The 13,557-nt window shown below is 43.2% G+C and overlaps 2 protein-coding genes across 2 annotated transcripts; both read left to right on the top strand.

The window, feature by feature from the left end:
* Positions 1–1,270: 1,270 nt before the first annotated feature.
* On the top strand, positions 1,271–7,941 carry MANF (mesencephalic astrocyte derived neurotrophic factor). Its single transcript, XM_081935884.1, has 4 exons — positions 1,271–1,475; positions 3,345–3,472; positions 4,741–4,882; positions 7,520–7,941. The coding sequence occupies exons 1-4, from the start codon at positions 1,286–1,288 to the stop codon at positions 7,702–7,704; spliced, it is 645 nt and encodes a 214-aa protein (XP_081792010.1). The 5' UTR covers positions 1,271–1,285; the 3' UTR covers positions 7,705–7,941.
* Positions 7,942–9,562: 1,621 nt separating this feature from the next.
* RBM15B (RNA binding motif protein 15B) lies at positions 9,563–13,557 on the top strand. The gene has a single exon (XM_081945234.1). The coding sequence runs from the start codon at positions 9,705–9,707 to the stop codon at positions 12,474–12,476; it is 2,772 nt and encodes a 923-aa protein (XP_081801360.1). The 5' UTR covers positions 9,563–9,704; the 3' UTR covers positions 12,477–13,557.

Below are 13,557 nucleotides of genomic sequence, written 5' to 3' on the forward strand. Positions count from 1 at the left end.
ACAAAACACTCTGCTACAATAAAATGAAACATTAATGTACTACTACTGAATAGCAGATGCAGAAAAATAGAAATTCTGGAACTCCTTTTCTCTATTAAAAATTGAAAAATCTGAAGTCACTGTTTTTACCTGATCATCATCGATTTCTGCATATTTCAATAAAATTTATTTCATCCTAGTTTTGGCTTTTTACCATACATGTTACAATGATTTCACTGGAGGAAGCTTTCTCAAGGCAGACAAATGAACAGCTGTCTGAGGCCCAGTTTTATGGGTTTTTTTTTAAAGCATAGCCTTGCTCCTGCGTTATTTTCATCCAGTGGAGAACGGTGTTGTCAGCAATGCTTGACCACTGGGGAAGCTAGAATGGTTCTTCCGTGTTTTTTTTTTTAATTGCACGAATGAAGGCAAATAAATATACGTGTCCCATCATATTGTTCCAGGATACAATCTGGGTCAGTCACCGGGGCCAGAAGCTTTAGTCCTCCGACCTTTCGGAATCGTGGAGCCCATCCTCAGGGAACGTCTCTCTCTCTCTCCCCCGAAGTTCCAGCACGAGTCCGAAAGATCGGAGGACTAAAGCTTCCGGCCGCGGTGCCCTGACTCAGATTGGCTCTTTTTATTTCAGATGCCAGACTAGAAGCAGGCGGCACTCAACCAATGCCGGTGAGATATACCCCCGGCGGCCCACTTTCCTGGCTCCGAGCAGCATCCATGCACCTATTAAACCCGTTAACACCAAGGAGCCTTCCTGAAAGCGGCACCCTCCCCGTGCTGTGACCGGCGGCGTTATGGGACTGGAAGGCCTAAGACCGTCTAAGGCGGTCCACTTGCAACGAGGCTGCTTGATGAGAGCAGTAGAGCGGCCCTTCCTTCACATGTAGGGCTCCCACACTCGGAGGGGGTGTGTGTGTCACCGTCCGGGGCTGCAACTCCAGAGTGGGCGACAGAAAAGGGGATTCCTTACTCCGCGTTGGCTTTGCGGAGCTGCCCCTACAGGAGCGCCACGCGCGAGAACGCCGCCCCGGACGTTCGCGGGCTGGGATTCCCGAATCCTTCGCTTGCCGCGACAGCCTTCCCCGCCGCCAGAGATCCGCCATTGGTTACGGCCTAGCGGCACATGCGCACCTCTCGTCTTCCTTCGGAAAAGCTCGTCCAATCGGCGGCCGCCAACTCGCCCGTCTTGAAAACGGCTCGGCCAACCAAGAGAAGCAGCGTGGAGGCTTGTTATAGAATGGTCCAACGAAAGCCTCTAATGTAGAACGGAAAGAGGGGGAAGCAGCCAATGAGGTTCCGAGTGGGCGGCAAGTGCGTCGTCAAGGTGCCGGCTGTGAAGGGGCTGAGTGTGAGCCGAGTGAGCGGTCGAGTCGGGCTCGGTGGAAGGAGGATGCGGGCGGCTAACGGGCTCTGGGCGGCGCTGGCCTTGATCCTGCTCCCCGGAGACAGCCACGCTCTGCGCGAGGGAGACTGCGAAGGTGAGTTTGGCTTCGCCGAGCGAGAGTCTTGCGAGGCGGCAACAGCCAGCCGTGGAGATCGCGGGACTACCGGGGCTCCGCTGGCTGGAGCGGGAAGGGCAGAAGCGAGCCGAAAGCGCCTCAGCCTACCGGCCTCCGCTCCCATTGGAGCGAGGGTGGCTCCGGGCAGAGCTTTCCCACCTCCCATGGGCTTCATCTTCCATCAGCGGGAGGGATGTGAGCTACCTCGAGGGATTGTCGTGGAGCTTAGAGACTCTGCCCAAAGTATAAATCTGGAATTTCTTGAAAATGATAATCTTCCGGCGACAGGGTGAGGCCCGCTGCTTGGAGTCCCTGGTCCCGTTGGAAGGAAGGAAGCCGGCTTTGCGAAGTGGCCTCCTGAAACCCCTTCACAAAGTGGGAAAGGCCGCGATTTAGGGCTGTGGGCCATTACAGAGCCACTGATCTCGAAGGCCCCGGCTCGGGGAGGGGGCTGCTCTCAGGACTGAGGCAGGGAGAGAGAGGAGTTTAGGGTTTCTGGAAAACGTTAAGTTCTTAGGCAGCATTTCTACGAGTCGAAAAGCGTTTAGAGATCGTAAAGAGACATCAGTGCAACTAACTTTCCTCTAATCTTGAGTTTGGGATTTAAAGCGACTAGGATATGTACCTGCTGTGTCAATCACTATAGTGCAAGGGACAGTCCTGGATCTTCTTTGTCCTTTTTTTGTAAGTGATTACTAGCTTGAAGAGTATTTCCCTTTTTGGGGGGGGTGTATTCTGTACTGCATAGTATAGGACTAGGAGCCAGGAAACCCAAGTTCAAGCCCACTCTTAACTTTCGAAACTTCATGAGTGATTTGGGGCTATTCATATACTCAAAACCAAAACGGCCTCCCGTTATGGGGATCCCTGTCTGAACTGCTCTGAGTTATTGAATAACTCAGAATAAATTAAATCAGGTGTGATAAAGTGAACGTCCTGGGTTTCCTGGTTCTATATTGTCTTACACTTGCTATGTGAACACGGGGTTGGTCAGTCACTTTTATTTACACTAACTTTGTTCCATGATCAAACCTGAATTAAAATTAGTCACAGCTTTTTCGGTAGTTTATTTAAGCATTATAAAAATAACTACATTTTGTTAACTGTTTGCTTAATGTGTTACATCTACACTGATACTGCAGTAAATCAGAACACATTTGGGATTTCTGACAATGGTTTCTAGTGGTATCGTATATCACTTCTCTTTCAAAGGACACACTGTTTCCTCCCTTTGCTTCTGGAAAGTTGAACACTCTGGAAATGGAAGATGCTGACTGAAATACAAATATTTTATTTTTCTCTAAAAGTTTCCTATCTTTATAATGTGAGAAAATGAGCATTGTTGTTCATTTGGTTTCCAAATCTGAAAAACTAAAAAGACTTCTGCTATCCAAATATAAGTTTAAAATGAAAACTTTGATTATATAAATAGATATTATGTGGCTTAAAAACAATGTCATAAACTTAACGAAGTTACAATGAACAAAATATCTTATTTTTTTTCACAGGATAGCATTTTATGTACCATTCTTCATTCTGTTTAAAGAAGCATTACTTTGCCTACTGCCTTGTTTTTCCTTTTTGAAAAACAACAAGGCTTACAGATGAGCAAATGCAGTCAAGTACTAAAATACTTGATGTCATGGAGTAAGGCTGGAGTGCTGCAGCAATGTTTATTGCTTATAGCACTTGCCATTATCCCACTGCTTTTTGCTACACTAATACATCATCTGAATGTTTTTCTTTTTCCCCCAGTAGCTTATTTTCTGCATTAATGTTCTTTTTCATTTTTGTTTAAACCCTTTAAATTCTTAATAAAGTTACCATTCTCTTTTTTCCCCTTCACAGTGTGTGTGTCATTCCTGAGAACCTTCTATCAAGTTCTACAAGAGAAGAATGTTGAGTTCACACCAAACAGTATTGAAAAAGAACTTTTGAAATTCTGTAAAGAGGCAAAAGGCAAAGAAAACCGTTTTGTAAGCATTAATAATACATTTTGAGTTTTCAGTCAATTAGTCATATTTTAAGCAGTGTGAAGTTGGTGGAAATATTATATTGCTTATAAGACAAAAATTAGTTTAGTAAGTTTGCTACTGAGAACCAATGGGAAAAGGATATTTGACTTATTTATAGTGGAAGCTTCACACAAGCAGTGTTGTTTAAGATTTAACATTTTCAATTGTAAAAAATCCAACTCTTTTTAAAAAGACAGTAAGGTTGGCATTGCTCAGAAGATAGTTTTGTATGCATTGAAATAGCATTATGAATCAGTTCAGCCAGATTACGCTGATCCTGAACCCAGGCATTGCCATAGAGGTGGACCAACTAACAGCATATATAATATGGTATGTCCTCCACACTGAGGGGTTAAAGCCTGGCATCATGGGAGAGTCTCTACCCCTAGATCTTTTTATGGTTTAGTTAGCACTTTGAATTAGGCTAGGTAACAAATTAGGAAGTAGCAAATTCAACAGGAACCGAGTAATACAAGAAAAAGAAATCCACCCTAGAAAATGCAAGCAGTGGATAATGATCAATTTTACTTGATCTATGGAGCATGTGTGATTGTAATTTCTCTAGAAAAGAAGTTGACCTGGCACACCCACCTAAATTATGGAAAACATTCCTGAGAAAAATTACAACTGGGTTCTTATGAGCAATGTTTCCAGAAGTATTCTTGGAGTTAGCTGATTTGAAATGGCTTAATTTATTTTGAGAAAACTAGCTACTACAAGTAATGCTCACATCCCCTTTTCATTTAACAATATCACTTCTGAATTCTCTATTAATTATTGAAAACAAGGGATTGATTACATTCAGATGTTCTTATTTACTTTAGGTACCAAAGCAAGGGTTGTTAACTTAGGAAAAAACGAATGCAGAATTCCCACATTGCACATAATCTTAAACTAGCCACTAGGTCATCCTAGTTTTCTTTTAATCTTAGCTTCAAAAAAATGTTACTGTTAATATTTATTTTAAAAGGTTAACAGTGGTAATAAGTAACTAAATAAAACTAAGTAACAATATCACTATAATATTTTATAATGAAACAAGGGTCTTCCTAGTCTTTAGTTGCTTTCAATAAAAGGAAGAAGCAGACAGTGCTGAAGTGTTCTATCTGAAAACAAAGGCAGAATTACTTTTGAGTTTTATCTATGCTTCTGATAAATTTTATAGATGCTCAAAAGATGCCTGATTCTTTTTTTAAATGTCCTGATTCCTTTCGCTGTTTTCCTTCTAGTGTTATTACATTGGAGCAACCAGTGATGCAGCCACCAAAATAACTAATGAGGTATCAAAACCTCTAAGTCATCATATCCCTGTTGAGAAGATTTGTGAGAAGCTGAAAAAGAAAGATAGTCAGATCTGTGAACTGAAATATGGTGAGTACAGATAAATGTTGGTTATGGAATAAATGATAACATTACAGAAATGCTGGATTGCATTAAAAACCCTCCAAATACAACATTTTCTTTCAACAGTTAAGATTCATAGACTAAAGGATACTTCACTATATTTGTAAATCACAGCAGTGCGTCATAGCTAGATGAATTTAGCTGATGCTGAAAAAATTAAATAGGATTAGGCTTGCTTAATATTTGGAAGACCGCAAGAACTCCCAGGATTGTAGGGTAAACTGTGAAGCTAAGAAATCATCCCCAAAGGTTGCAGTACTAATCATTTACATACTGTTGTTAACCAAATAAAAAGCCATAACATCTGGAGCGGAACTCGATTCAAAGGAGACTACTTGTATATTTATGTATTACTTGTTATTCACAACAGAGTCCAAATGCAGACATGCACAGAGCAGTATTAGTAATAATTATACTAATGTAGTAATAGTGTCACAGAAATGTTCAAAATATATGCAGTGATTTGGAGACGACATAGAATTATTTTTTATCCTTCATGAATTTGTTTCCTCCTTAAGCTATAATATTTTGTGGTAATGAACTCTGAAGAATATCTATTTTTCTGTCATCACTATTCCAGTATTTTGCTTTATTGGATCACTTGAAGTGATTGTACTGTCAGAGAAGGAAAAAGATCTAGTTTAAACATTGAAAATATTGTAGGATAAAGATAATAGAAAAAATACTGAGAATAAGCCTCATTGAATAGAATATATTCCAAGTAAATACAACAATTCTTTGTTTATCAGCTAAAAGATACACTTCTTTCATTACCAAATTGGTAATGTTTGGAAATAATAGTAATAATATGTTTTATGTGTATGGCCACCCATCTCATCTGAAATGAGTCTGAGCAGCTTACATCAGGTTAACAACAGCAGTCCATTAAAAGCAAGCTAAAACAGTATACAAACATGTAAAACCATCAGTAATAATTCCAAAACAAAAACAATTATGATGATCAGTAGCAGAACCATCTTTACATAAGCTCAACAAGCCATTATAAAAGCCCTCCACCATTGCCAGACACCCAAGCACAGCAATAGACTTCAGGGCCCTCCTAAAAGCCAGACGGTTTGGACCAATCTGAGTTTCAGGGGAATGATGTTCCATAGAGTGAGCCCCATGGCAGAAAATGCTTTCTTCCTTGATCCAGGGAGATGACACTCTTTTGTAGGCAGGATCCATAAAATGCCACTCCTGTTGGTCCCAATAGGATGGTGGATATAATTAGGCAGTGACAGGGCCTTAGTTAACCCCATGCAGTGTAGGCCTTGATAGGTCATTACCACCACCTTGAATTGAACTTGGAAACATACTAGCAACCAATGCAGCTTGTAGAGCAGAGGTATAATGTGTGCTGATTTAGGAGCGTGTATAACTGCCCGTGCTGCCACATTCTGTATTAGTTGCAGGTTTGAATGCTCCTAAAGAGCAATTTTTACAATACTAGAAATCTACTAAACACATTAACAATTTATTTTGAGCCCAAATCTAGTACAAGTAGTCCTTGCCTTATGATTACAATTAAGCCCAAAATTTCTGTTGCTAAGTGCAGTTGCTAAAGTTAGTAAATTAAGTGAATCTGGCTTCCCCATTGACTTTGCTTGTCAGAAAATCATATATCACATATTTATCACATTACCCTGGACACTGCAACCGTCATAAATATGAACCAGTTGCCAAGCATCCAAATTTTGACTATGGTAATACTGCAATTGTTGTAAGTGTGAAAAATGGTCGACAGCCACTTTTTTCAGTGCTGTTGTAACTTTGAATGGTCACTAAATGAATTGTAAGTTGAGGAGTACCTACCATATTTTTTGGAGTACAAGACACACCTTTTCCCCTCAAAAAAGAGGCTGAAAATCTGGGTGCATCTTATACACTGAATACAGCATTTTCACCAAAATGGCCATGCATAGCTTTTAGGAGGCTTTCAGAGTGCTCCTGGTGGCTGGGGAGGGCAGAAATCAATTTTGCCCCCCCCCCCCCCCGCACTCTATAAACCTCCTAAAGGCTATCCATGCCTTTTTTTTTTACATAAAATGGGCCGTTTTTGGCCCACACCTAACCCCCCAGGAGCACTTTACAAGCTGCCCTTTTTTGGGGGGGGAAATGGGCCCATTTTTGTGAAAAATGAGCCGTTTTGGGGAGGTTTGCAGAGTGCAAAACCTTTTTTTAATTTGCCTCTTCAAAACCTTGGTGCGTCTTATACTCTGAAAAATATGGTATATAGATTTGAGTTATGAAAACTTGCATTCTTCATTAAAGTTGACTTGAAGTAATTTTTTGTTTTTTAAAGAAACCCATATATTTAGCCAGTAGAAGCTGAGCATAGTAACAATAACAATATACTTTTATAATCTCCAGTAAGTATATCTTTTTTTTTCAACAAAAGATACAAAAAGGGGGGAAATAATGGACAAATTTGGGAAATAACTTTCATCATTGTCTTACCATTAACTGGAAATAGTTCCTTATAAACTATGTAAGATCAAGTGCTGAATAATGATTGGCATCAGGATACAGATTATATAAATTAATCATCTAATACTTGGACAGTTAATGCATCAAATATTAATATGTACTTCTTTTTCACAGATAAACAGATTGACCTGAGTACTGTAGACCTGAAGAAACTGAGAGTCAAAGAATTGAAAAAAATTCTAGACGACTGGGGTGAAACATGCAAGGGCTGTGCAGAAAAATCAGATTACATTCGTAAAATCAATGAACTGATGCCTAAATATGCACCAAAAGCAGCCAGTTCGCGGACAGATCTCTGACCACCATAGTGACCTCTATCAATTAGCAAGATACACAAACTACGTTAAACTTTTTCTTTCCCGGAAAGCTGTTTTTTGTAACTTATTTAACTGGGTTTCAAGTATCAAATTGAAGGGATTCTTGCAATGCTGGTTCAGATGCCTCGTCATGTCTTAAGTTTTTATTTCTATTGTTTTTGATTTATTATAAGACTTTGACATACATATGGGATTTTTAAATAAAAGTTATGAAATCTACTGTCAGTTGAACTAAAAGAATTGGCATTAGTTAGTGTCATGACTGAACCTTGCACTTTTCCAGCACTACCTAAGTAACAATGGTTTGAAGATGACCTATGAGACAGTATAGCTTGCATTTGCTGTTATTACTGTCTTTCTACATTCCATTCTTTAAAATGCTGAACACTTTTATTACATATCCAAATTAAATGTTTAATGCACATCTTTCACAGGAGTTAATTTTTCTGAATAAGAAAGGTATTCCTTCTGTCTTTATTTCCACTGTCAGTACCTATGACAATCCTTTCTTATTCAACTACAAATATGCAGTGGCAGAAGGGGAAGATATACTGATGTACACTTTTTTAAAGATGAGTTCTACTTTCATATGATGCACGTAATATAAACTGTTAAAGCAACTTGTGTTGTGATGACTCTTAGTTCTGGGTACCGGCATTTCAGATTGTATCAATTTAAGCTTTTTCTGCTCGGTGGAATTAAATCCGTGTGATTCATTTTTGAGAAAAACATCGTTGTAAACAAGAATTTCTTCATTTTTAACCAATGTAAATGTGAAAGCACTGAGATGTTACAAAAAGAGAGAACTGTTCAGAATTGTTAGTTTTGTTCAGGGAAGCCCCTCGGGGATTTAAATATATACAGGAGTTCCTTTGTTTGATGTGGGATGGTTTGGATAGGTTCGGCAGGGAACAGCTATTGGACAGAACATTTTGCAGAATGTTACATCACCGGAAACTAAACATGGGAAAACAGAGTAAGGCACCTCTACAGGAAAAAATTACTTTTATTTAAATAATATTGAAAAATAGGTGGTGTGAAGCTGATGATCACATCTTTATAGGGTTTTTTTATATTGGAATTTATAAGATTGGATCTGATGGCCTACATGCAATGAATTATTTGAAATTGAATCTGAAAACAGCATTGTTACAAACCTTAGAAGAAATTAAATGAGCCTATTAAGTTATGAGTGTCTGCATGACAGACAGGCTAAACTAAAAAGACGAGATTTTACTTTGACCTACTACTAAACTTTAACTGATGTAAAAAAGCACTTTTGAAAAAGTTCGCTCTTGTTTTCATTAAACAGGATAGTCATTCCCTTTTAATAGGCTTTAAACTAGCTGCAAGCTATTCAAGTATTCGGTGCATCTCCGAAAGTATCAGTCGTTTAGAAAAAACGGGAAGTGAAATTCTGTCGGATCAGTTCAATAACTGCCTTCATAATAACTGACCATCCCTCTTGTTTTTAAAAAGCCAGTAACACAACTTTTACAGTATGACCTCGTCCATTCTGGCGATCCGAGAGTTGCGTACAGTACTTGGAGCCGAAGCCTGTGTGCCTCTAGGTTAGCGATTCTAACTCTGGCTATCACTGCAGTTTGATATTAAACAGGCGCCCCATCCCCCAGGCCAAGGCTTGGCAGTATTTAAGTCAGCGCCCTGCAGCGCAGTGTCCTCGGAGTCCTGAACCGATGCTCCCAGCCCTCGGTCGCCCGCTCTACGGCTCCGCTCCCTGGTCGGCAGGCGCGAAAAGCCCAGCGGGGAACCGCCTGCCACAGAGAGCCAGGCGGGACGGGGCGATAAAGGAGCAGGGCGCGAGACAGCCACCCGCGCCGCCTAATACTGATGGGCGCGGGATGATGACGTCGAAGAAGCGCACGGCGCGGCAACTGGGCAGAGCCGCCTTCGCTCGTTCCCTTTTGTCCAAGATGGCAGCTGCCGCCGGAGGCGCCTCTTGAATCGCGGGCCTCGAAGCCATGAAGCGGGCGACCGAGCGGGATTCCAGCCCGGGCGGGTCCGGGGGCACGCGTGGCGCCTCCTCCACGAAAAGGCCTCGAGAGCGCGAGAGCAGCGCCAGCGGTGTCGGCAGCGGCGGCGGCAGCAGCAGCCGGCGGGGCCCACACCGGAGTTCGGGCGCCTCCTCCTCGTCATCCGCTTCCACCTCCGCCTCGTCGCGCAGCAGTCGGGACAAGCCTGCCGCTGGCGGTTCCAGCTCGCGGAGCCATCGCGGGGAGGAGCGGCCGGGAGGCGGAGGCGATTCGAACCACCGCGCAGCCTCCTCCAGCGCCAGGACCAGCAGCAGCCAAACCGCCGCCGCGGCCCCTGCCGTCCCGCCCACCCCGTCCTCGTCTTCTCGGGCGCTGGGGCTCGCCAAGAGTAAAGTGACCGCTGCGGCGGTGGTCGCCCCTTCCTTGCTTTTGGGTGGGCCTCCACCCGTGGCAGCCCCGTCGCTCCTCTTGGCCCCTGGCCTTGGCTTACCGGCAGGGGTGACTCTGGCAGGTGAGCCTCCTGGCTCCAGCGACTACAAGACTCTGCTAGTGAGTGGCCTGGGCCCAGCCTTACCTGACCAGTTGCTGGAGGACGGCCTCTTTCGCCAGTTCCAGAGATTCGCTAGTGGCGGTGCCAGTGACATTAGCGTCAAGCTGTCCCACACACCTGAACTTGGCCGTGTTGCTTACGTTAACTTCAGGCACCCGGCAGATGCCCGTGATGCTCGACGGCACGCCAGAGCCCGGCAGCTTCTCCTTTATGATCGGCCTCTGAAGGTGGAGCCTGTGTACCTGCGAGGGGGCCGCCGGAGCCGTACTCCTCCACCTACCCCCTCTCCTGAACCCTTGGCATTTCTCCCTCCTATCCATGGTGTTTATCCATATAAACAGAGATCGCTGTCTCCTGTTGCCAGCCCTTTGCTGAGAGAGCCTAGACCTCGACATGCTCAAGCTGCAGCAGCAGCATTTGCCTTGGAAGCTGTTGCCTTGGGACTTTCTCGAGAAAGGGAAAGGGTGCTGGATTACTATGGGTTATATGATGAACGGGGCCGTCCTTACAGCTATCCCTTGGTGGCTGAGGAGGATTTAATGCCAGAAGATGACCAGAGAGCTACCCGGAATCTCTTCATTGGCAATCTTGATCACAATGTCTCTGAGGTGGAACTCAGGCGTGCTTTTGAAAAATACGGTATCATTGAGGAAGTGGTGATCAAGAGGCCTGCACGGGGTCAAGGTGGAGCCTATGCCTTTCTTAAGTTCCAAAACCTGGACATGGCACATCGGGCCAAGGTTGCCATGTCTGGGCGGGTTGTTGGCAGAAACCCTATCAAAATTGGCTATGGGAAAGCCAACCCGACTACCCGACTTTGGGTTGGTGGCCTTGGTCCAAGTACTTCCCTAGCTGCTCTTGCTAGGGAGTTTGATCGCTTTGGTAGCATTAGGACTATTGACTATGTAAAGGGGGACAGCTTTGCCTATATTCAGTACGAGAGTTTGGATGCTGCTCAAGCTGCCTGTGCACAAATGAGAGGCTTCCCTTTGGGTGGTCCAGACAGGAGACTTAGAGTGGATTTTGCTAAAGCTGAGGAAGCCCGCTATCCTCAGCAGTACCAACCTGCACCACTTCCTGTACACTATGAATTACTCCCCGAAAGCTATAGCAGACACAGGAGTCTGGAGCAAGATTTAAGGGTGAGGGATAGGACTCCTCCTCATCTCCTTTACTCAGACAGGGAAAGGAGCTTTCTAGAGGCCGATTGGGCCAGCTCTGTCAAAAGTGCAGAGCGCAGAAATAGTTTGGAGACATACAGTCGTTCAGCACGCAGCCGGAGTGGAGAACGTTGGGGCAGCGATAGTGATCGCAGTGTTCTCAAGCCCTGGGAGGAAAGGCGTAAGCGTCGTAGCCTTTCCAATGATCGTGGGAGGACTACTCATTCGCCATATGAGGAGAGAGCCAGGACAAAGGCTGGTGGGCCAGGAGCAGATCGCAGCCCAGATCGGGTTCGGAAGGAGAATCACACTACAGAATCTACCACAGAGAAAGAACAAAACAACTCGCTGCAGAATAATCGACATGCATTAGAGGAGAAACCTCACCGTGAAACCTCTGATCCTCCTCAGCCTAAAAAAAGAGACAGTGAACGCAATCACCGAACTGGTGAGTCTGAATCAAAGACTCATGAAGAGCCCAAATCCGAAACAAAGAAGTTAAAAACGTTATCCGATTACGCCCATACTCTGCAGCTTGCTTGGAATGGGCTACTTGTCCTTAAAAACAGCTGCTTCCCTACATCTATGCACATCCTTGAAGGAGACTTGGGAGTCATCAACGGGCTTCTGAAAGACCATTTGTCTGGTGGAAAGTTAACACAGCTTAAGATTGCTCAGAGACTTCGGTTGGATCAACCCAAACTGGATGAAGTAACTCGACGTATCAAGCAAGGGAGCCCTAATGGCTATGCTGTGTTACTAGCCACCCAGGCTGCTCAAGGAGCAAGTGCTGAAGGGACCTTCCCAGTGGCGGAGCCTGGCTTACAAAGACGGCTTCTCAGGAACCTGGTCTCTTACTTGAAACAAAAACAGGCTGCAGGAGTCATCAGCCTTCCTGTGGGAGGGGCAAAGGGCAGGGACAGCACAGGCATGCTTTATGCTTTTCCTCCTTGTGAATTTTCTCAGCAGTACCTCCAGTCCGCACTAAGAACATTGGGAAAGTTAGAAGAAGAACATATGGTGATAGTGATAGTCAAAGACACTGCCTAGTATCTACTCTGTATCCATTTCCTCTTTATCCCCTTGTTCTGATTCTGTGTTTTCTTTATGTCTCACACTGCCTGGTTGCTTTTAAGGCCAATTATTTTGAGTGAGGCCCTAGGAGTCCTCCCACCGAATTCTACAATTGTATTAGTTTCTAATATTTTTAATATCCATTTTAATGAATCCCATTTTGTTTTACTACGTGACACTGTCTGCCGTGTTCTTACTTTTAAAAAAATATATGGAAAGTTGTCAGTAAAGCCTTGTTCGCTGATGGATTTTTTTAATTTTGTGCAGTGTCCTGGTTTCTGTAGTCTGCCAGTGGCTGGCTCTGTGTTCCAGAATATAACAGCTAATGACTTTACCAAATTCAGTTCTTCCACTCTACTGCTATTTAACACTATTATGCCAGTTTTGTGCTCTTTTTATTTCTTCAATAACTGAAGCCTGGTCGCTTCTTTCCCCAGTGGTAGGTAGCTAGTGCTTTTTTTTTTTTAAAGACAAGTCAGTGTATCCTTCAGACCAACCTTTTCCTGGTGGATGAAAGCTTTTAAGGTGGTCTTAGCCAAAGAACAGCTGTGTAAAACTTAAAAGCTTCAGTTAATTCTCTGCAACTCTTGGTGCAATAAAAAATATGAGGCACCTTGGGGGCTTTTTTCTTCCTCTTGATTGTGTTGATTGTTGGATTGATTATAATATTGCAAACTGAAAGCTGTTCTTAAATATCCTGTCTAGTAATAATTATGGGCTTCTCAGGAAGACAAATAACCAGGCACTTGAGTAGGACCTGATAACAACATCTATGTGATTGTGTTGTTCAGTTCCTTCATCAGTTAATACAGCAAAAATAAAAGACAAAACTTGACAAATTGCCTGCTTATAGTGTTTGTACTATCTTATATAATACTATCAAATTCTAAACTGCATCCCTTTTTATATCCAAGGGAGCTAGGCAAATGTATGTGCTACTTGGATGTATTCTGAAGCACTCTTATCACAACTGTACAAATGCAGGATTTAGTTTGTCTATACCCTTTACCACAGACAATTATGTTGTACGTAATGCATATAAATCTATTTTACCTTA

Source organism: Natrix helvetica (genome assembly GCF_964273705.1).
Source record: "Natrix helvetica genome assembly, chromosome: 1".
Lineage (NCBI taxonomy): Eukaryota > Metazoa > Chordata > Lepidosauria > Squamata > Natricidae > Natrix > Natrix helvetica.